The sequence below is a fragment of the Kryptolebias marmoratus genome, linkage group LG16 (assembly GCF_001649575.2).
Source record: "Kryptolebias marmoratus isolate JLee-2015 linkage group LG16, ASM164957v2, whole genome shotgun sequence".
NCBI classification, from domain to species: Eukaryota; Metazoa; Chordata; class Actinopteri; order Cyprinodontiformes; family Rivulidae; genus Kryptolebias; species Kryptolebias marmoratus.
The window spans coordinates 4,105,368-4,128,121 of record NC_051445.1 but is presented as its reverse complement, the minus strand read 5'-3'; the positions used below and the strand labels follow the sequence as shown (position 1 = coordinate 4,128,121).

The window sequence follows — 22,754 nt, the reverse complement described above, 5'->3', positions numbered from 1 at the left end:
TTTTTTGACAATGCCCTCTCATCCAGGGGTGTGTATGAGTGAGTGTCTGTGAGCTGGAGCCATGTCAGACCCCAGGGACATCGACGAGGATGCCATCCTCAGGGGCCTCAGCGCCCAGGAGCTGGACCAGCTGGAGTATGAGCTGCAGGAGATGGACCCAGAGGTACGAAGCAGTGTTCAGTTCTGGAAACCTGTCAGCTTAGGATCACTTTCTCCAGAACCGTAAGGCCTTGTTGTTTAGAGCTGATGCTTGGTGTTCCTTTGTGCTGTACATGAACATCACTGAATTCGGATGAAATCCTTATACCCAACTCCTTTTTGGCAACTCCACAATACAGCATGTTAACAAACATCATGAAACTAGAAGAAAATCCACAAGTCAGATGATAATGGTCTTTTATTTGACTTCTAACCAATTTTTACTCAAGGACATATGGGAAGGAACCAGAATCTGATTGAGCAACCATGTCTGAGAAAGAGGTTGTTTACTGAACAACCTTTAAATTCTAAAAAAATTAGTTAGAAAGTTAGAAAATTATCATCTTTTCTTTGGACAAAATACACCATTCAGTTAAAATTAATAAAAAAGAGATCACAGATACTCTTTGGGAAGACGTGAAAAAGGCACTTTAGTTTGATATATTATTCCAAATGAATGCAAATTATTGTCAGCATTTTAGAAAACGTACTTATTTCTCAGCTGTTCTGCTCTACATGCCAGTAACTGACGGTTTCTACAACTGCAGCACACTCCAGATGGACAGTAAAATATCAATATGTTCACTCATAACAGCGTGCGTAACATCTAATCTGGTGTTGTCCCAGAATGCCATGCTGCCAGCTGGGATGCGGCAGCGTGACCAGACGAAGAAGAGCCCGACGGGGCCCTTTGACCGCGACGCCCTGGTGCAGTACCTGGAGAAGGAGGCTCTGGAGAGCGAGGACAGGGAGGACCTGGTGCCCTTCACCGGGGAGAAGAAAGGTGGGTGGAGGGGAGCGACGTTCCTCTGAGTTCTGTGGGTTTTAAAATGATACGCTTCACGTCCACTTCAATGCATCCGTTTCATGTCCTCGATATACTTACAAAGCACAGAAAAAGATGTCCACTTGTACTTTAAGCACGTCTCAAAGCTTCACTGTGTGTTTTCAGCTTCCTCTGACAGCTGTGCAGTATTACACTCTGTGATGCACCACTGCACTGCAGTTCAGGGCTCTTGCTTCAGGTCTGTGTGGGGTTTTTGCAGCCCACTGACTTTCGAGGCCAGATTCATTATACTGCTCGAGCCCACCATGTTCAGCCCAAACACATCTGACAGGAAGCATTTGTACCGCAGTTCATGAACTATTGAAGAAATGGAAACTATGTACTAATGCAACAAGCCAATATTCTATATAAATTAATCCCTGTGAGATCCTAAACTGAACAGATTTTGACACCCACACAAGATGAGAAAGTACAGTGTAGGAGCTCCAGTGGAGCTTATTACAGCTGCTTCATGAATCTGTAAATATTACTTGTTTCGAAAAAAAAAACATGATCCAAGCAGAGCTTTTACCAAAACAGAGACATATTTATGAGTTGAGCCATTTAGGCTGCAGAACTTAATGATACTTGAACTCTGACAAAATATTTCCAAGTTTTCTTTCCTCTCCTACATAACTAAGTTTCAGCCTTCTTTTATAAAGGGATAGTCTGGTCATTTTGAAGTGATGGTCTGTCAAATAATTATCTGGTGTGACATCAGTTATAGAGCACAGGGTATGGAGAAGAGGGTAGAAGTATTCCTCTAGGCCAATGATTCCCAAAGTTGGGGTCGGGGGATCCCAATGTGGGTCACCCAACACCAAGTAAGGGTCCTTAGATAATCTCCAGACATCAAGTTACAATTAAAAACCCAGTTGTTATGAAATATGTACACCATAAGTCATTTAATGATTTAAAAAAATAGCAAAATGGATGCTAAGACTGTTTGTGTAGTCATTATGCCCTTATTTAATAGGATCATCAGCACTTTTGGGTATTTAAACAGCCAACAGATGGGGTCCCACACCTTTGTCACTCTTATTTTATGGATCGGAAGCTGAAACGTTTGGGAACCACTGCTCTAGGCTAGTCTAGGTTGTTTCCTAAGCCTGAAAAATGAGAAAAACAGGTACTATTAACCTAAAATGGTCAAAGACTTCTACTCTTTTCTTCATTCTTTGTGCTCTGACTGATGTCACAGCTGAAAAGGTAACAACTACAGAGAACTGACCAGATTATTCCTTTAATGTAATTTCTCTCACATGTCACTGTCACAAAAATAAATGTTTTTCCTTTTTCTGTATCCAGGAAAGGCATTTATAGCAAAGAAAAGAGAGATCCCTCAGCACGAGCAGATAACCTTGGAGCCGGAGCTGGAGGAGGCTCTGAAAAACGCCACTGATGCAGAGATGTGTGACATCGCAGGTTAGACAACAACTTCTCAGAGCAACAACTGTGAAAGTGTGCTTTTATTCTCACATGAACAAGATGTTTCACCACAAATTTTATGAGGCTTTGTGGAACAGTTTGTTTGGACAAAAATAACTAAATCTGGTGTTCCAACCCACAGCTGTTCATAACAGGTGCTTAAAACGTCTTCTGTAGATTATTACATAAAATACAAATTATAGGGAAATCATTTTTGCAAACGTACAAAAAAGTTTTTATGTTAGCTTCTTTAAATGGCACAGCCACATGACAGAAAAAAATACTTTGCCATAATGTCTAACAGAAAAAAAAAGAGTATATTTCTGTTATGATGTCATCTGTTTCCCACCAGCAGCTGCTAATTAACCCATAATAACATATTCAGCACTGTGTGACCTCATTGTTGCCTCAGTGTATCTGACCCACATCGTTCTAACATTCGGGCCTGTTGTCTCTCCACTGTTGTCTCCAAATTGTTTCACTGAACATTAAGATGGTGAAGAAGTCCAGAGCTTACAGACATGGCCAGAAGTGCAGCGGGGTCCAATTCCCCGAGATCAGCAACACAAAAATAAATAAGCCTGGCCCAAGGCCACCGAAGGAAAGGTGGAGTGGATGTGGGGATGGTGAGGGCAGAGATACTGTATCTGTTCAAAACAGACATGTGGGAAACGACTGAGGTCACTGATAAAGCCACAGTGTTTCATGTTTCCTGAAGTTCAAACTCATCAAACTGAAGCTGAGAATCAAAAATATCACATGTGGAGCCATTGTTTTAACACAAGTTGCACAAAAATGCATTGAATAAGTTTATAAATAAACTTTGCAAACCCACAAAGTATTAAAAGTTGAGCAAAAAGCGCTGCTTGTTCCACAGAAGCAATAAAACATGTTTAGAAAACCCTGACAGGCCTGTTTCACCTGGTTACAGCTCAATGATTGGAGAAGCACCGTTTGGAGGAGGGATTTAGGAAAAGGAGAAATGAGACAAGTTTATACTTAAAGAGAAAGCCTTTGTTTAAATCTTCTATTCCCCAGGATAAATGCTGCAAGGCCTTTATTGAGAGAGAACAAGCGGCCGCACTCCTCTGACAGGCCAGACTGGTGAGCAGGCATCCAGAACGGCGGAGCAGGACAGCGTGTGTGTACGGCTCCATCAGTCTGTCAAAGCACCGGTGCTTTTATCCCTGGACCCCAGCCAGATCAGGATTAAACCTCAGTTAACCTCTGCCACTCTTTGTTTTGGGCTTTTTGGCAAACAGAGAATGAATAAACCGGCCGACCCGAGCTCGGGGAGCCTCCGGCATATTGGCCTGGATTTTTCATGTTTAAACTTCACTCCAGATATTAATGAGCACGTTGCTGAATCGAGTTTTTTTTAGTTCAGCAGTCTAATTTGCATTATGAAGCGGGGTTTTTGTCAGGGCCAAACCGGATGACGTTAGGGGTGTTAATGGGCAGAAACACCCCTACCTCACCCCCCTTCGAAGCCCTGCCTCTTTAGTAGACAGCTGTCCCCTGGCTTCTCTCCCCTCTCAAGGCCCTTCCCATGATTCTCCTCACCGGGTCGGGGGGCTGGTGGGTGGGACGGTGGGAGGAGGAGAGCTGGTGGCTGTCACAACAGTTGGTTTATGGCTCAGTTTGGTTTTGGCAGATTACAACAGCAAGGACAGAACCAACAGGTCTGCCCCCTGCTGGTCATACACTGTAACAGCAGCAGAAAAAGAGAAAACATTTTAATAAAAATAAACATGTGGAACATACTCACTTTTATTATACAGACTGAACTGTAAACTTAGCAAAATATTTAATTTACCAACAGACAGATTTAAATAAAACTAGCTTATGGAGTTAACCTGTTTCAAGATGGCCACTACAGCTAATCAACCTCAGCCAAACTAATAATGGCTATAACTCAGCCAGTTTTATAGATATTAAGATGAAATTTGGTGCAGTAGAAGCAGATAGTCCTCCCTGACATATACTCTGAGCATTAACACATCCTGCAAGATCTTACATGAGATCGTGCATGACGTCATTCACAAGGTTTGACAAAAACTGCTACAACTTTGTCTCTTTTCACCGTTGTGGATTGGCATGAAAGGCAGCGGGAAATATGCATACCTTCAAGTAAAGCTAGGTCTTTAATTTAACTATGTTTTACATTTATTTTATACACACTCACCTCTGAACATCTTTTTTTATGTAAAGAAAGTTTACACAAATTTCACTTCAAAAACAAAAAACGAACCAGGACACATGATCTTATTCAAATATAAGAGATATATTTAACTGAACGGCAACCATGACATGTATTTATAGCGATTGTTTTCCTGCACTTGCAGCCATCCTCGGAATGTACACGCTAATGAGCAACAAGCAGTACTACGATGCACTGGGCACCACAGGCACAATCGCCAACACAGAAGGCATCAACAGTGAGTGTTCCCTGTTTAAAACCCTTTATTTTTAGCTACAGTGTTCAGTAAACTAATTGGTTATTATCCTTTTCACTTTGTAATCTCAGCTGGGTTATTTTATCACTCTCAGGTGTTGTGAAACCAGATCCATTCAAGTACTTCCCTGAGGAGCCTCCAAACCCCACGAATGTGGAGGAGACCCTGGAGAGAATCCTGAACAACGACAGCTCCCTGACTGAGGTCAACCTTAACAACATCAAGGTAAAAGAAATGGGATGTTATAATGTAGAATGCAGGTAGAATGAGGAGTGGATTACTTCAAGTTATCAGAAATGTATTTACCGGTACTTCGGCTTCAAGCAGAACCAACCGAACTTGAGTCTAGACTTTTCTTCAGTTTGTTAAACCTACATATTTTTGTTTTTTTCCTCTGTTTGGATGAATAATCACAAACTTGTGAGCCTTACAGACGTGACGTTCCTTCTGATTTCCTGCAGGACATTCCCATCCCAACACTGAAAGAGATTTTCGAGGCAATGAAGGGAAACTCTCACGTTGAAGTTTTAAGCATTGCTGCGACGCGTAGCAACGACCCTGTGGCCCATGTGAGTACCACTGGCAACAGAGAAAACACATTTAGCTTCACGGCCTTTATTTTTTGGTATAAAACATTTACACTTGCACTATATTGATTTGCAAAATTAAGAGGAACAAATTTAATGTGGTTACATTTTATAATACCTTTTACACATTTGTTGTAAGTAAAGTTTCACCTTGATGGAAAGCTTAATGTTCGCCTCCTTGAACGCCAGGGTTTGAAACTAAAATAGTGGGTGATCTGTTAAACTTGGAGTATGTGTTAGGGTTGACTCTTAGCTACTACCACAGCAAAAATTAGCCCAATATCTGTGGCGTCCAGCTTGAATTTGGTTGACCCCAAGGGTTAATAAGTTGCAGATGCACATCCAATGATTACTGTATGAAAGTTTCAATAAAATCTGTCCAGAATCTGAGATAATTTGCACTCTTCATAGCAGCGGGCGATAAATAGGGTTCATAAGGGCTCCAAAAAGATTTTGTCATGATATTCACCTGTCATACGATCACCTAAAGACAAAGATATTACAGATATAAAAAAGGTAAGAAGATTAAGTCTTACCACATGTGCTTATGTTTTCAGGCATGTGCTGAGATGCTACAGGAGAACACCAGCTTGCAGAGTCTTAATATTGAATCGAACTTCATCACTTCAGACGGCATGATGGCCATCATCAAAGCCATGGCCAACAACGCCACACTGGTGGAGCTTAAGATAGACAACCAGGTAAAACAGAAACCATTTTTCTTTTACTCTGCACTTAGAGTTAGACAAACCGATGTTTAACATGTAAGATGGATAACCCTTGAGATGACCGCTGCACATATTTGCTGGTTTAGAGGCAGAAGCTTGGTGACTCCGTTGAAATGGAGATCGCTACCATGTTGGAGAACAATTCCAGCATCCTCAAGTTTGGCTACCACTTTGACCAGCAAGGTCCTCGTGCCAGAGCCGCCATGGCCATCACAAGAAACAATGACATGAGTAAGCACTGCCCGGTCTGTTTGCTCAGAATAACAGAGAAAAAGTTCACGTCTCGACCATAAATCAGATGTGAATCATTATTAGTGATCAGTGAATCTGCTGCAACGTAAACATTACATCTGCATGCACAGTTTGGTAAAAAGGTGGTTTCCATTTAGAGCCATTAATGTGCAGAGATGCAAAAAGTCACAATTTACCGTTTCTTTTTATAGTTCGCCAACAGAGGCTGAGATGAAGCAAAAAGAAGCCAAACGGAGAACCGTTTCTGCAAAAACTGCCGCTGATGGTCCTGCACCAACTGCCTTTCTGCGCTAAACAAACCATCCCAAATTAACCGTGGAGGAGAGCACGTCTAACATCCATTCTCAACCATTTCATTCACTGCAACAAGCTTTGACATGCTCTATTCATCATAAAGGCATGTACAGGCAACAAGCAAAATGTGAAGTGTCTTTTTTGTGCTTTTTAGTTTCTGCATCACCAACATCATCACAAACAATTCTTTTGATACATGAAATCTATTTCACTGTGGTGCTAAATTATATGTGGGAAGGAAAACAAATCTGTAAATAAGTTCAATAAAAGTATGTATTTAACGATTTTTTCTACATCTTTGGCAAGTTCAGTGTTGTTGTTTCTACACCTTGTTGTATATTATTCTGAACAAAGACTTCTTTAGGGGCATGTCTGGAGATGAAGCTGAACGAATTGTTGAAAATTCAACGAACTTCACAATAATCCACATCAACTTGATGTTTCTGATAACCCCCATCTCGGTAAGTTTTATAATGAACATTAAGAGACAGCATCATATCAGAGGAACCACAACACTTTAATCCTTTAAAGTCCTTCCTCGTCCGAAAACTTCCCCCAAACACCTGACCTATTTTTATGCCCCATCCGTCTGCTCCTCGACCCTGACGCAAAACAGAACTTAGCCCACTGGGCTTGGGTTACCTTGTTCCAAATATAAAAACTAACTTAAGAGGGTTGAACTCTTGTGCACTCGTAAAAATTTATGAACAGAAACAGCTGCTAACCTCTGAAGATTTTATCTGCCTGAGCTCCTTCCAACGCTAATTTCTTTAATCCATTTCTTTATTTACTGAATGCACTCTTACTTACACAATAACCCGATTTTAACTTTTCTTCCACCTTTTTAAAAAAGGCATCGATGTGCAACTATCAGCTTACAGCTCCTTTCAGGGGTTATCTTCCTGCAGAAACTGCAGACCGTATCACAGCGTGTCATTAGTATCCAATATGTGAGCAGGAAACTGTTCATGGTTACATTATAAGATCTCAGAGGCTGGTCTGATGAACAAGCTTCCTGTTTGCAGAAGCGAGGCTGTGGGGGTGAGGTGTGTTGGGGTCAGAGACGGGTAATGATTTTGACAATGATCTCTCAAGAAGTTGGAGTAAAGAGTGTTTAATTAAAAAAGATAAATGTTCAAAACTTACTTTCACACTAAGAAGGTTTCATTCAAGTAAAATGAGCTTTGTTTTGATAAAATCTCAAATATTATCTGGACTGGTGGTGATTGATGAACACGTGGCTCCAGGTGTAACTGAGTCTCTGCTCACCAACAGTCCATTTAAATGGAGGGAAATAAATATGGAAAACTTATCAAAGTACAACAATGCAACGTAACAGAGTTGATAAGCTGTTTAACAGCTGCTGACAGAGTTCTGGCTGTTTCTATAATCGTACCACTGTGAGTTTTCTCACACTTCATCCTCATCTCAGGGATTTGTAGACAGCGGTGGAAGTGAAGCAGGCTCCTCCTCATCTGAATCAAACTCCACGTTCTCATCCTTAACCCATCGGCCGGTCGGGTCTCGCACCCATCCATCACTGGAAAAACAAAACGAAGCATAAATAAACGGGCTAAAAACTGCTGCTTCACTTCAACTCCGGCAACAAAAGCAGATAAAAGAAAAGAGCGTTCTGCACCTTTTCAGTTTGAGATAGTGCTCCAGCTCCATCCTCCTCTGGGCTGTTAGAGGCTCTGCTGATTGTGTCTCCGCAGACTTTGATCCCGTTTGGTCTGTTGTTGATGACGACTCGTCGGCGACTAAAAGCAAAGCCAACAAATGCAACAAGATTATCGCCGAGTTTGGCCTCACATAAATCTAATCACAGAGGATCTCCTGCGTCACACTTTACCTGTCATGACGTCACTAGAACTGCTGGTTGGAAAATGATTTGAAGCTTCATTTTTCAAGCATCCAGGTGGTGTTTTGTTGCACGTGTTTCCAGCAGGATCAGAGCTGGCAGCAGCTGCTTTTCTTTCAGGTTTTGTGCTTAAAAGAATGACAAAACTGTTTAAGAATGGGTTCTTTATTTGGAGATGTGAAAGACAAATGACATCACATAACCACCCACCTGGTTTTCCTGTGACAGCTGTTGTACGGGACGGTCTTTAGTAGAGCGTGATGAGTGAGTCTCCGGGTTTGTTCCAGTAAAGGGGCTGAACCGGAGGGCTCCTGAACAAACAGGACGACGACATGAATTAAAAATGTTGTCTGAGCAAAGACAATTTGTTCAGGTCGTCTTGTTTTCCAGCGATGATTCATTCACCTTCTGCTGAGTGACACGACTGACTCCCGCTCACACACACATTTTCCAAGAACGTTTTATAGATTTGTTTCCACTTAAAATGGTCTAAACGGCAATTACTGTCACCAGGTTATCACCATAAAACTTTAGTCAGAAAAGGAATGCACTTACATGCTTAATATACAATTGTAATTAAATTAAAAGCTACTTCCTGTCCCTTTCCTTGCATATTTAACTGCCAGAACCCACCAAGCCACCTGGCATGACGAGGACAGAAACCAAAACTCAGACTTGTGTCATTTAGCCTTAACCTAATGACAGGTCACAGGTTCACGCTGTTTAAATGCAATGTTCTGACAGGAAAACCTCCACTATGGCACTCGTCCCACAACATCTTTAAAGAGTAATCAGGTGCTCCTCGTTCCAACAAAACTCCTCTATAGCACGGCCTTTATACCTTACTGCGACACTCACAAGATGTCCTTTGTATGCCCTGACTGCTCAGAACTGTTTTGGTAATAAAAACAGGAACAGCTCAATATTAGTCCGGTCATAATGTTATGGCTGATGACTGTATACAGAAGAGAGTGAACAAGATCAAGTTACCAACCTGTCTGTCTTCAGCCTGGACGTAGTTTTCATGCTGCCTTTTCGTTATTTCAGTCTTCAGTTTTGCTTTTTTGCCATAGAATGCTTTTAATCCTGAAAACACACAAATTATTTAACAAATTAATACTTTTTTTTTTCAATTGTTTAACTTTATCAACTATTAGAAAAGTTGCCTTAGTTGTGTAGATTTTGATGAAAAGATAAAAAGCAAATAATGTTCTTTATTTATGAGCCTTTAAATTAATTACAACCACTTTGTCTTACTTAACACATTCTGATTCATCTATTTGTCTTTACTAGTAATAAAAAATATATTTTTACTGTAAAAGCTCCTCTGCACTACTTAAAAATAACACTACTGATATTTACCCATCATCAGAAGTGCTACTGCTGAGAAAAATAAACTTTTCAAAAACTTTTACTCACTCTCTTTGATTTTATTCTGAAACCCTAAGTGATGCTGTCTGACTCCATGATGTATCGATCAGTGGTTCGGGGGTCTTGAACACATTCACAAAAGTCAAATAAAATTTAATTATCACATTTTTGCCACAACCAAATAAAAGGCAGATATAAATTGATTGAATATTGCTATATTAGTATTTTTGGGGGGGCTAATTAGCAGTGTTTGGACACTTCAATCAGTGAGAGTTAAAAGTCTCTGCTGATGTGATTTTGTGGGTCAGAACCTGATAAAGTTTGGGAACCTCTGCTGTAGATGATTTAGAAAAGCATCAAAACATCACTCTCAGACAACAGTTCTTTAAATCCCCTTCCTGTGTCATGAGAAAGGAAACATACTGAATAGTTTTAGGCTGTAAACATGTTACCTTCTAGATGCTTCTTTCCCTTTCTGTGGACTGTCAGCATATCGACTGTATCAAACACAGGACGGTAGGAGCACACAAGGCAGGAGTATCTACAAACACAATGGTCCAAAGTCAGTACTTTACCAACATCCTGGTCCAAACGTGTTTTAAAGCAAATTCACCTTCCATTTTTCATTAGAGTGGCTTCATCTTCCGGAATAAAACTGGACAGAAGGTCTGCCACACGCCGTTTCTAAAAGAAAATAAAGTTTATTAAAGTTTGTAATACAGTGATGGTAACATTGACCAACAACAGAAACAGAGCCACGGGATGCTAACTATAACAACGGCTAATATAAGTTAGTCTCTTTAATGAAACAAAATAACAACGCATCATATAAATCGTCACCTTAAGAATATTGAGTTGACTCTTGTCATTCCCCTCTCGTTTAAAAGACATGATTGTTATGGGTATAATATCAAAACAGTGGTCTGTAAAACCGATTCACGATAACGTTTAGCTAACTCCTGTTAGCAATGCTGCGTTCATGAACAAATAGGACAAATGGGGATTACGCTCAGCTGAGGGTTGCATGTAGCATGAATATATTTTAAGGACTTTTGATGTTACTAAAAATCACATAACCTCAATGCATAGTATAATTATAGAGTATAACAGTGTATATGACGTTTAGTTATTTTGAGGCAAGATAGTAGCAGTTTTTTTTAAACTAATCGAAATGATTTAGGTTATTCCAACTGTTTAGAACGCAGCACCCGTGAAGACTCGTGAGACCAGTCACTCAACACGGCAGCCATGGCAACACAGCTGCTGACATTACTGAGTTAATAAAACGTAAACAAGTTCACGATAACTTTTCAAGTGGTTTATGTACAGGTAAGATAGGTTTATTATACATTTATGTTGGACTGCTGCAGAGGTTAAAATGTCTATTCGGGATTTACTAAAGAAAAACAACAACAACAAACTGTAAAGATTTAGTCCAGGTTAACTAATTAGGCTAGGCTAGCTGCTGCTTTAATACTTGAACGTACATGTTTTTGTCTGATAATTTGGTGACATTTAAGTTTGCTAGTGGCCATATTTCTGCCACCATTCGGGCGGCTACCGACCTAAATGTTGCTCGACAATGTCCGGAGGGCGAGCGCCGTTGCCGTCTGGGGGAGGAGGCGGCCTCTCCCGCGGAAGCAGGACGCGGTCTTACGGCAGCCTGACACGAACCTCGCGCTCCCCGGCCCGCCACAGGTTCATTGAACACGCGGTTCAGCCAGGAGAAACACTGCAGGGCCTGGCCGTCAAATATGGAGCGTCTGTAAGTATGAATCATTTAGTTTTTAATCGTTGCTCCAGATTCTGCAGCCATTTTAGTCCCCTCCCCCCACACTCTTAAAAGTTAAAGAGTGCAAAGTGTGAATTCAAACATAAAAAAGGTTCTCCTGAATTATAGCAAATGGTGCAGTTTGACAGCATTTACACCTGCAGTTTTCCAGATAGTTGGGGTCTGCACTCAATGTAAACAAAAGGAAACCAAGTCACGTGATTCACCTGCATCAGGTTGGCTGTAGTCCATGTAGGTAAACATGTAGGTAAACTCATATGTCCCGGATGTTTAACATTTGACCTACTTTCAGTCATTTTGGCTGTTTCCACACTGAAACAAACCCACGTTAGTTGGCAGATATTTTGCTCACAGATTTGTAATTTAAGGGCACATTAACCACCAATAAGAGAATTTATTTCCTTCATGATTTTTATTTTTCCTGTCTGTTCATGACTTTGCAATGAGTATCTTAAGGTTATAATTGCATGGAAATAACTATTTTCTGGATGACATTCTTTAAGACTTTTACACTACTGAAATAAGCAAGACAAGTATTTACTATTCTTTAAGGTTATTTTTTTATAATATGATCATATGAAAAATGTGATCTTTTTGTTTATTGTTATATTATGTTTTGTTTGATTGGTGTTCAGTATTTTATTTATCTTTACTTACCCCCTTTGCAAGCGTAGCAACATAACTACATGAACCTAATGGTTATTTTTATTAAAATAAAACATAAATAAGCTTTTTAACACATTCTTTCTGATGCTGTGTGCGTGACTGAAGGATTTCATTGGAGTGCTGTTGCCTCCTTATTATAGAAATCGTACAACAAAGTGACACTGGTTTTGCATAATAGAAGTTTTGCGAGTTTTTACATAGTGTTTTTCTTCCAGATGGAGCAAATCAAAAGAGCTAACCGACTGTACACCAACGACTCGATATTCCTGAAGAAGTCTTTGTCAATCCCAGTGCCGTCAGATTTGGACGACTGCAGAAACGGCTTGAATTTATCTGAAGGAGACGGTGGGGGCGGGGACACGGACGGTGCTTCTGCTCAGAATGGACACGCAGAGAACCTCTCTGAGAAAAAGCAAGCAGATGGAAGAGAAATGACACCAGACCCTACCCCTGTGGACTTTTTGAAGAGGATGGATGACTTGATCAGCCAATCTAAGCAGGCAGCAGCCAGAGGATGTCAGGACGCAGAGAACAGGTACAGCTAACTCACTGTTTGATCACATGAAGTTCTTTTCACAATTCATATGATTTATAGTTTCCTTTGTGCTGTAATTCAGTATTTCATGTTGTAGTTCATTTGCTAGATATATACAATGGCCCAGGGGTGATAATGTCTTTGCCTCAGTGTGCTTATGTGTGTTTGTTGGATGTTTTAGCAAAATATCTCATAAATCACTGGATGGATTTTAGGGAAACAAAGTAATCACTGGACGTTCATCTACAACCGAATAACTTTTGAAGTCAATCATTATTAGCCAACTCAGAACTTGTTATAATGTTGTCGGATTTGCAGATGTAGAGCTACAGTTTGATGTGGTAGTAGCTGAGACTCGTACCCAGCACAAACTCCCAGAGTTAACCCATCTCACGTAAAATCTCACCCTACTGTATAAGACTGACCAAACCGGCTGTAACTCTGTTCCGTCTCATCCTAAAATGCTCTCAGTTTGAAACTCTGCCATGGGTGATACGACTTCCTTTAAGGAACCCTTCGCCTTTGATTCCACATTGTTCTCTAAGCCTAACAGGTTAATTTTATAATATTGTGATCATTCGTCAGGCTAGGATTTCTGCGTCCTTCTCTGTTGGTTCTGCTGTACTTCATCAACATTTATTCTGGCTGATTCAGCACCTCGAATTGTCTAAAAACTCAACTAATAATGAATTGACTTCATGCAAACAACACTTTAAAATACCTTTGCTGGCTTCAGACACGTATAAAGACCATTGCACACTTCTGCTGTGAAACGTTCTGCTGGCTTAGGTCCTACAGTATGTCCTAGTTGACAGTTGGACGTTTTTTCTGCAGTGTATCCAAGGGCTGTTTGTTTAAATGCACCCAACAAAAAGAGAAGCAGGCAGGGGCTTCCTGTCATCTCTGGCATCTGATTTCAGTTCTATAATCATGGCATCAAGAGTCACTGAAGGATTTTAGGAAATCAATGATGCACATTATACACAATAAACGGGTCTGAACCAGCTGAGAATGATTTTTTTGTTCTCTCAAACACTATTTTAGAAAAACACTAAATAAGGGAACATTTCTTTGGAGAACTGTTCTCCAGTGACTCATTTTAAATTGAAGAAATTGATTCATGTTGTGGCTGCAAATCGATATGTTTTATATCAGTTTTCTGTTTTTTTCCTCAAAGGTTTTTTGTAGGTTCCCAAACAATGCTTAATACATCCATACACCTTCCTGACATCCCCATTCTTACTTGGCTTTTCTTCTGTTGCTGTTAAAAGGAGCATTTCTTGTGCCTCAGAGCTACATGGAATGTAATTTAAAGTCTGAGCTTTGAGCATTACTCACCATGTCAAAGCAAGAGGCAGACTTTGAGAGTGCTTCTGAATGTACCCCAAGCTGAAAATGGGTGGAATCACTCAGTCTTTTTATCTTTTTTTTTTCTCCCCCTTCCAACAGGGTTACGGCCTTAGAAGCAGCTTGCTCCAGCGAGACTTCAGGCTGGCGTCCGCTCACAAGATCGCAAAGCGTCATTTCATCTTCCGTGCACATGGCTGTACCCCTCACTATTACCAAACTCACCAAATTGAAAGACAGGGAGGATGAAATCTTTGAACTGTGACATCTTGTTTTATCTTTTTTTTTTTGCACACTAATCATTATATAAACTTCCTCAGGAAGCCGTGTTGCAGAGATCAAACTCTAAGACCTATAATGTTCAAAAAAGAAAAACCTTGCTATCTGTTCTACTATATAAAGTTAAATCATGTAATCACAAAGCCATTTAATATAGGCTCTGAATTTATTATTCTAGCTTTAGTTAAATGTGGAGAAACACTATAGATGATAAAATCTGACTCTGTCTGTTTGACTTGTTCTCACAGGAAAGAGAAGCATAAAATGTTACAAACGAGATGGTTCAGTCTTAAGACTACGTATGGCAGACTCATCAGGTGGGATGCTGTTTGCCATTTTCTGTACAGATTAGGAAAGGAAATACATAGTCGTGACCACTGTAAAAATAAAAGCACAAAATGGCTCCAGACCTAACACTGTGATGTACCTGAAGTAAAAATTGAAACAAAGAAATATGTGTGTGTGTGTGTGTGTGTGTTTAGCATATCTATCATAGTATTTTATTGTTTGTTCTGGGTTTGTTTTTAATCTCATTTAAACTTTAGCATAAGAAAAAAGCTTCTGTGTTTAGGGACATCCTTTTTTTCAGTTTGACTATTGCTTACAGAAATGCTTAAGAAGTCAAATGCTTATTTGCATTAGGTTGAATACCAAGTATGAACTTAATTTTATTCCTTTGTTATTTTAATTAGTCTGCATTAAGTGCTTTAGAGCCAAAACACATTTTATTTGACTGGCATCCAGTTTTCAGAAACCCAAGACTGTTAAGAATGTAGTCCAAGCTTTCAGTCACCAGTAAAGAAATCTTTTAGTTATTTTATTGTTTTGTTTTTAAATGTATTTGAACAGGCATGCTGATGGTCTGAATAATTATCCATATGATAATTAGGTGGTTGTTTCTTTTATTTCCTGGTTTTATCATCTCAGCACCTCCGTAAACACAGTGAACTGTTGTCGAAGTGTCATCTGTTGACCAGCAGATGGCAGTGTTGTCTTTCAGTGGTATTTTCCCTCGTTTCTGTTCGTAAAGGCTGTCTGACCGATTTATTGCCTCATCTCCATAACAAACATTTTCAGTAGCACAGAATGATATATTTAAAGGGTAACAATGGGGAAAAACAAAAAAAACAACATTGGACAGCATTTTAAAAGAGTCAAGTTTGGTTTCTATGAACCTTTTTTGCTGGAAATACAATTACACTTCACACTTATACAGTATGTGGGTCATCTGCACAATTAAAACAACTGAGAAATGACTCGACCTGCTTTTATTAGATCCCATTTGTTCCTTCAGAACTGTATGGGTGGCAGATTTGTTCTGAAATATAGTCCTCTATCACTATTCCTCGGCAGTAGTAAGACTAATTTTATCCAACAGTCCAGAGTCTTAAGGTGTGTCTCCCTGGTAATCTCCCAGTGTCTGTAACAGGTGATTCACTTGTGTGTCATATTGTCCCATCCTCTAACAGTTTGTTGAGTCCCGTACAGATTTTGGTGAGGTTGGCTTTGTAGGGGCCGTCGGGGTCATAGAGTTTGGTGAGAAGCTGAGGGTCTGAGTAATGGTTGAAGACGTGACTGATGCGATCGTGAGATTTAGCCGTGAGGTGGGTGTTGACCAGCTTCAACAACAGATCCCTGCAGCTGGTCAAAAGCTCCGACATCACTGCCTTGTCGAAGGTGAAGTCCACCTGAGACAGGAGATACATTCATGTTAGAAACCCGTTGACTAGTTTGCATGTGCTGCATCTGTGTCTGAATGTTTTCTCGAATCCTAAAAAAAAATTCTCATACACTTGTACATCTCATACAATTTTTGAATGTTGTGTTTTTGTAGTTGCCAGCAGCTCCAGCCCTGAAGTGGTTGCAGCACAAAACTATTTCAGAACTAATTGTACTCTTTTGCAATCCCTTAGCAATCATATGTTGGTATTTGTAAGATCTGCATTGCAAAAGCTGGCACTTATTGTGTACAGTGTCTATTTAAAGTATTAGAAAGTATTAGGATATTTTATGCTTTTATTGTTGTCATCAATTAATCACGGCCTATATAAATTGGCCTTTTTGACACAAAAACAATAAAGTGAAATCAAATTTCTACAGGCTAATACCAATTACATACAAATATATAATGTAAATCAGTGACTGCAAAAATATCCACCCCCTTTAAAGTGGCTGTAATTCAGTTCAGAGAAAAGAATATTGAATAATACAAGTCAGAGGATGAATACAAAATGATTTCCATAAAATCTCAACTAGAGTTTTACAAACAATATGTGGAAGACTTCAAGTGTTGGCTTCTTAGCAGGTTCTATCTGAGTTTTCTTCTGTTTGCTTCTCTCCCATAAAGCTCAGACTGGTGAAGAACCCAGGCTTCAGCTGGAGCTCAGTCTCTCCCCTCTCACCTGCTGAAGCTTGGAACGCCTTCAGTCACAACTGTCTTGGTCTCTCTATTCTAATTCTTGCACAGTCACCCTGTTTGTGAGGATGACCTGCTCCTGGTAGATTTACACAGGTCCCATGTTCCTTCTGTTTCTTGTCGATGGATTTACCAGAACGTCTGTGGATGTTTAGGGCCTTGGAAATCTTTTAGTATCCATTACCTGACTTTTTAATATTCTTCTTTTCTCTTTGTTGAATTAGGACAGTCACTTTAAAGGGGGTGAATATTTATGAAATCACTTGTTTTACATTATATATTTTTATTTAATTGGTATCACTCTAGAAATTTGATTTTACTTTGACACTGAGGATTTTTTTGAAAAAAAAAAATGTTGACCATGATTGATTTATGACAGCAATAAAAGTATGAAACATCCTGGGGAGTGAATACTTTTTACAGGTGCTGTATGTTAATGAACTGATGAATGGGAGTGTACCTCGTGGAAGCTGATGGCCGTCATTGCCCCTTGATGAAGCTTTTTCTTAAAGTCTTGAGCTACTTTCAGTTCCTCTTCTGTGAAACGGTTGTTTCTGTACAGCACGCCAATCTTCACTGCAATCTTGATCAGGTTTTTGATGACTTTCTGAGCCGCAGCTTTACTTCCTGTGTACTCTTTGGAGACCCGATACAGTTCATCCAGAATCTCACTAGTGGTGTCGTCTATGAACATTTGCACAGAGCTTCTGCTGGCCATGCTGCTGAGGATCTTCTTCTGGGCCTTTAAGGCCATGTCCTTGGAGCTGAATACATCCATGGTTGCCTGAATATCAAGAGAATAAAACATGTATTTAATTTTACTGATGTTCTTCATGTAGATATTTGAATGTTTTAAGTATATTCATTTTACTACTGTGAAAAAATTTGAATTGTGAGACAAATTGACAAACACGCAGATTAGCTGTTTCTAGTTTGTTGTGTAGCAAAACTATTTGAACAGCTTCACACAAGTTTGAATTTGTCTCTTTGCAGCCAAAAAAACATTCCCTGTCATTATTCCATCCTGTTGGCAGACTACAGAAAACCCTATTAAAAATCACATAAAGAACAGAATTAGCGCATAATTTTAATCTTTATTACGTGAATAAGATATAATGTGCTAAAAGTAAGCAAGGTCTCAGAATGTTTGGAGGAAAACCAAATAAAAACAGAAGTTCCTTTCACACCTGGTTGTGGTTTGGGAAAACGTTTACAGCTGAAAAACTTGAAGAGGGCAACATATGTTCACGGCTTATCTACACACTAAAAACTGCTGGGTTTCAAACAACCGACCCTGTCTGAGCCAGCACTGGGTCAAAATTGGACCGAGACAAACCTGGGTAGTTTTAAGTCAGCGTGGTTGGGTTATTAGTTTGACATGGTAAAGTTTTCTACTCAACTATTAGGTTAAAATATACACCATAAATATATACTATAAATAATAGCCACTAAAAGATAAGTTAAAAACGGACAACCCAACATCTTGGTTATTAGATACTTTGAACTTGGGTGCTAGTTAGCTAAGGCTAACTGTTATTAGCCTCAGCTAGCTAGCTAGCATCAACTAATGTTATTTTAGGAACCCAAACTTACTGCATAATGCAAACTAAAGTTATTAACAAAACCAACTGGGTTAAATATAGTCTTACAATTTTTTTGTATAGTCTAATCTTTATTTATTACACCCTAAAGTAGAGGTCCAGTCAGATTCAAATTGATCAACTTCTGGTTTTAAATGGTGGTCTGTGAAGAATGACCCAGTTCATCTCTGACCCAACCACAACAGCTTTAACCCAGTTATCACAATGATCCAGCAGTTTTTAGTGTGTATCATTTCCAGACAGGACTCTAATAATTATTTTGTTACCTTGGTTTCTGACGCTTCCTACGCATCATTTAACTCAAGTTGAGTGTTTCCATGACTAACAGTTAAAGCTGACATATTTCCTTGTTTATAAAAGTAAACACTGTGAAATGAACAATATAATCATATACTATCCAACTTTAAAACGCTGCTTTTCTGTTATGTCTTTGTTTGTTTTTGTGTCTGGCAAGCACAAATGATGCCAAAAGGGAGAATAGCCTTGCAACAGAGGCTTTGTATTTCTCCGCTGAGATTTTAACCTTCACCTAGCATCCATCAGAGAGAACCCCCACCCTTCCCTTTCCCCCTGGGAGGTCATCAGTTTGCATACAGCACACTAAAACAGAAGTAGAAACCTCAGCTTTCCATCTTTGCCAATACAGTTTGAAATACACAGGGGCAAAATATACATTTTTTAAAACAATGAAGCAATAAAAATTGAAGCTGAGTACTCACAAAGGAAAACTAACTTATTTATCTGCTGTTCAGTTGAAAAAAAAAAAGATTGAACATATAAGAACAAAATCCCTCTTACAGTAAATGAAATGAGTGTTTTGTTGTAGAATACTTATGCTAAGATGTTAGGTTTTTACCATGTTTTCAGTCCTAAAGACACAACAGCTTAAGTCTAAGTGAAAAAGCTTAGTTTTTACTTCACTTTGATCCTGTGTATGTGATGAGTAAAGCAGAATCAACAGAGATACACTATCTTTAGCAAACATCCGTGGCACAGCGCTCCTTCTTCCTGTGTCTTTTTTGTTTTTTATTCGTACATGTGTATCTAGTGTAGAAGTAAGTCTCTTAACATCTTTCGTTGCAGTTTTAACCCCGTTTATTCTTCGTGCCTGTGCAGACAAGTTTGTGAGAGCAGCTTGTAGGCTGCATAGCTGAGACAGGTCCATGCGTGCTGTTCCTACATTGCATCAGTGCTCGCTGAAGAGCAAAACGTGTGCGCCGTGTACGAAGTGGCTACCTTTATTACTGCGGTCGAGTCTATCTTTGAGTCAAACATTAGCTACTCTGATATTGTAACACCGCATGCATTAGCAGCAGCTTGTTGTCCTTAAGCTGTCAGCTAAATGGGTTCCTGACAGTTGCTTTAATGCACTTCTCTTGTCCATGTTTGTGCTTTTTAGACGGCAGAATGTAAGAGATGATGATGATGTTCGGCTTTAGTGATTCACAGTCAGTAGCGTGGGTTAATGTTGCCACCATTTAGTAATAAATAAAGAATTAGTCCATTTACAATAAACGCCCATTTACTGTCTTTGATAATATCATGCGGATAGTCCACACTCGTTGCTACTCTTTTGCCCTGACTTAAAATTCATCATAAAAAAATAATAACGCCATCACTTTTGGTGATTTAGCAGGTTACATTTGACTTGCTGAACCATTCATTACGAACACGTGTCACATTTTAATGATTGTGCTACAAAAGCTTTGGGTTCCCTGTGGTGAATTAAAGAACATTCATTAGATTAATTTCCCTCAACAGTGATAATGAAAGTGGAGCAGTGTGATAGCTATTTCAGATTCACATTTCAATCTTGTTTATTTGCTAAAAAGACTAAGGGGATTTGAGGGACGTGCACAGCGTGCAGTCATCAGCCAGTTTTCCACACAGTGAAACTCCCACAGCAGGATGCTGCTCCCTTCTTGTCCTTTTTATATACTCTGTTTTTTTTTTAAGGCAGCTCTGTTAGAGGGTCGATGCTGAGTATTGAAACATTTCAGTATTAAGGCACACGATTGCCATGAAACCACTTTTCTGTAATGGACATCATTTAGTTGCTCAGCGATGAGCAGCAATTTGTTGGTACAATTGGATAGAATAGGGCCTTTGAGTATTTATCAGTTTGTTGATGACATCCTCCAGGGAGTGACTGCATTACGCGTTCAAGTGTTTGTTTTCCTCTCAACTGCCTGCTGAAATGACGAGCAAGTGAATGTGCGATTTTGTAGGGAAAACAACAAAAAAGTGGAGTTGACGACACACAGGGAAAGTTTTAAAGTGGTTCAGAGATGCCTTAACAGCCAGGCTGTGTGCAATTGTTGCAGGTTGGGTTAAAAGGCAGTCAAATAGAGTCCTGAATGCTGGAGCTATCTAGGCAGGCAGTGGAGGTAAATATTTAGCATTCCTCAGATGACTACAGCTTTGAGCTTCAGTTTCTGCGTGCATGTATAAACTTGTGTGTATAAGGAAGTAAACTTTTAGGTAAAATTTGTTTCTGGATGTTTTTGCAGATGTTTGTGAGCAAAACAAAAGCCTTTTTTTGTGCGAAGTGTTTTTGTCATTCCATCAGTTTTGGGTTCATGGAAATAAATCCCCTCTGAAGGTTTAGTAAAGCATCATTTCATTCAGTCACTGAAAATGTGCTTTAACTGTTATTTGAAAGAATAAGGGGCGTTGGTATTTGAAGACATTCTCAATGTGTTTTATCACGAGGCCTGGGCTTGGATAGACTGGACTGCTGCTGTCTTTTAGGAGACAGTGTTTGATCAGATCAAACAATAAAAGCCTTCAAAAAGAAACACATTATGTCATTAAATCACATACAAAATCAAGCAGACCATCTTTAGAAAGTCTATCTGTGATTGAATCTCCACATCTCCACAAAACAAGACAACTTCTCTTGGTTATCAACCAGAGAAGCTGAAACAGAAACGATACATACTCTATATGTATGTGTTCTTACTCAGCAACCTTTTAAAAAGGCTGTGTACTTTACCAGAATGAAATGTCAATTCTCTTGAACCGTTAGCTAGAAGTTCTTTAGTCTTAGACCTTGTGTTTTACTTGTTATACTGTTTCAGTAGCAAACTCAGTTCTTTGGAAAAGTTTGTAACAATATCTTGCCAAAAGTAATTTGTCATTCTAATGTAGCCTTTCAGTAAGCATTTTGAAATCCTTTAATCTGAGCATATTGCAGTATCTCTTTTGACATTGCACAACTTTTTAGAGTTGTCGTCCAGATTGCCACACATCTGCCCTAAAAGGGAAGCAAAACAGAGCAGTTAACTGAGTACTGGTCCCTTGTTTCTGTTCATAGTGTAAGTGACATTGCAACCTTTTAGTTTTGACCTGCAACAAATCAAAGTAGGGCAGTGAAGGAGGGAACGTCCCCTGCCTTTGAGATTTCACGCAAGCAACTCCCTGCCTGTGCAAACAAAAATGTGAGCTCCCCATATGTGCCTGTCACTGTACTTGTTGCAGCACGACTCCGAACGTACGTATCTCTCAACTCGTGCTCAAGATGGGGAAGTGGAGAAAAGTCAGTCAGTTTCCAGTCATCACTTTGACTCACTCCATCTCTGCTAGGTTCCAGCCGCAATAGTACTGATTTGCACAAACCAAACTAAAAAGCAACACCACATTTCTGGTTCTGCCGGTTTTAACTAGTAAATGAACACAGCAGAAGTGACTTACCTGAGTGTTTGCTGAGTCCCCCTCCCTCCTTGTGTGTGTCAGATGTCTTTCTCCCTCTGCTCTGTGTATCACGTTGGCAACGCAGGCTGGTCAATTTACCAAAATACCTTCATCTTCACCAAGAAAAGAATAGAAAAACCTCTGGAAACAGCTGTCTTGCAGCCCTTCTGTTAGTGCTCACCACCCTGTCTTAAGATAATGTTGAGTTTTACTTCCTTGAGGAACTAAATTGTTATGACACACCCCTCACAGTATGAGTGTATGTCTCTCTTTCTCTCTCGCTCTCTTTCTTGCTGCCCTATCTCTTCTTTTTCTTTGAAATTCAAAAAACCTTTCCAGAACCCCTCTTTGCTCTCACACCAAACGTTGTCACTCTCTGCTGGATCTGGCTGTCTCCCTCCTCTTCACTGAAATGCTGCTGTGC

The 22,754-nt window shown here is 39.7% G+C and overlaps 4 protein-coding genes across 5 annotated transcripts in view; 2 read left to right on the top strand and 2 right to left on the bottom strand.

The window, feature by feature from the left end:
- The window catches only part of tmod4 (tropomodulin 4 (muscle)), a 12,514-nt gene extending 5,625 nt beyond the window's left edge, over positions 1 to 6,889 (top strand). Inside the window, exons 2-10 of the mRNA XM_017428550.3 lie at positions 27 to 163; positions 826 to 982; positions 2,333 to 2,449; positions 4,798 to 4,890; positions 5,003 to 5,133; positions 5,370 to 5,477; positions 6,053 to 6,196; positions 6,310 to 6,454; positions 6,667 to 6,889. Of these exons, the coding sequence (XP_017284039.1) occupies positions 62 to 163; positions 826 to 982; positions 2,333 to 2,449; positions 4,798 to 4,890; positions 5,003 to 5,133; positions 5,370 to 5,477; positions 6,053 to 6,196; positions 6,310 to 6,454; positions 6,667 to 6,689 (1,020 nt within the window). The 5' untranslated portion in view covers positions 27 to 61 and the 3' untranslated portion in view covers positions 6,690 to 6,889. The remainder of the gene's footprint in view (positions 1 to 26; positions 164 to 825; positions 983 to 2,332; positions 2,450 to 4,797; positions 4,891 to 5,002; positions 5,134 to 5,369; positions 5,478 to 6,052; positions 6,197 to 6,309; positions 6,455 to 6,666) is intronic.
- On the bottom strand, positions 5,527 to 11,698 carry scnm1 (sodium channel modifier 1). 2 transcript variants are annotated; one of them, XM_017428553.3, is made up of 8 exons: positions 11,567 to 11,698; positions 10,615 to 10,685; positions 10,454 to 10,542; positions 9,625 to 9,716; positions 8,841 to 8,941; positions 8,622 to 8,758; positions 8,409 to 8,529; positions 5,527 to 8,309 (listed from the first exon to the last, which is right to left on the bottom strand). In XM_017428553.3, the coding sequence occupies exons 2-8, from the start codon at positions 10,626 to 10,628 to the stop codon at positions 8,198 to 8,200; spliced, it is 666 nt and encodes a 221-aa protein (XP_017284042.1). In that variant the 5' UTR covers positions 10,629 to 10,685; positions 11,567 to 11,698; the 3' UTR covers positions 5,527 to 8,197. The 2 variants fall into 2 exon arrangements, with proteins under 2 accessions (XP_017284042.1, XP_024864420.1); XM_025008652.2 differs by lacking the exon at positions 11,567 to 11,698 and adding an exon at positions 10,842 to 10,996.
- lysmd1 (LysM, putative peptidoglycan-binding, domain containing 1) lies at positions 11,200 to 15,732 on the top strand. Its single transcript, XM_017428554.3, has 4 exons — positions 11,200 to 11,330; positions 11,522 to 11,766; positions 12,675 to 12,994; positions 14,444 to 15,732. Exons 2-4 carry the CDS (start codon positions 11,584 to 11,586, stop codon positions 14,604 to 14,606), a joined length of 666 nt encoding a protein of 221 aa, XP_017284043.1. The 5' UTR covers positions 11,200 to 11,330; positions 11,522 to 11,583; the 3' UTR covers positions 14,607 to 15,732.
- On the bottom strand, positions 15,417 to 22,754 carry tnfaip8l2b (tumor necrosis factor, alpha-induced protein 8-like 2b). The gene is made up of 3 exons (XM_017428471.3): positions 22,331 to 22,754; positions 17,497 to 17,820; positions 15,417 to 16,308 (listed from the first exon to the last, which is right to left on the bottom strand). The coding sequence occupies exons 2-3, from the start codon at positions 17,812 to 17,814 to the stop codon at positions 16,066 to 16,068; spliced, it is 561 nt and encodes a 186-aa protein (XP_017283960.1). The 5' UTR covers positions 17,815 to 17,820; positions 22,331 to 22,754; the 3' UTR covers positions 15,417 to 16,065.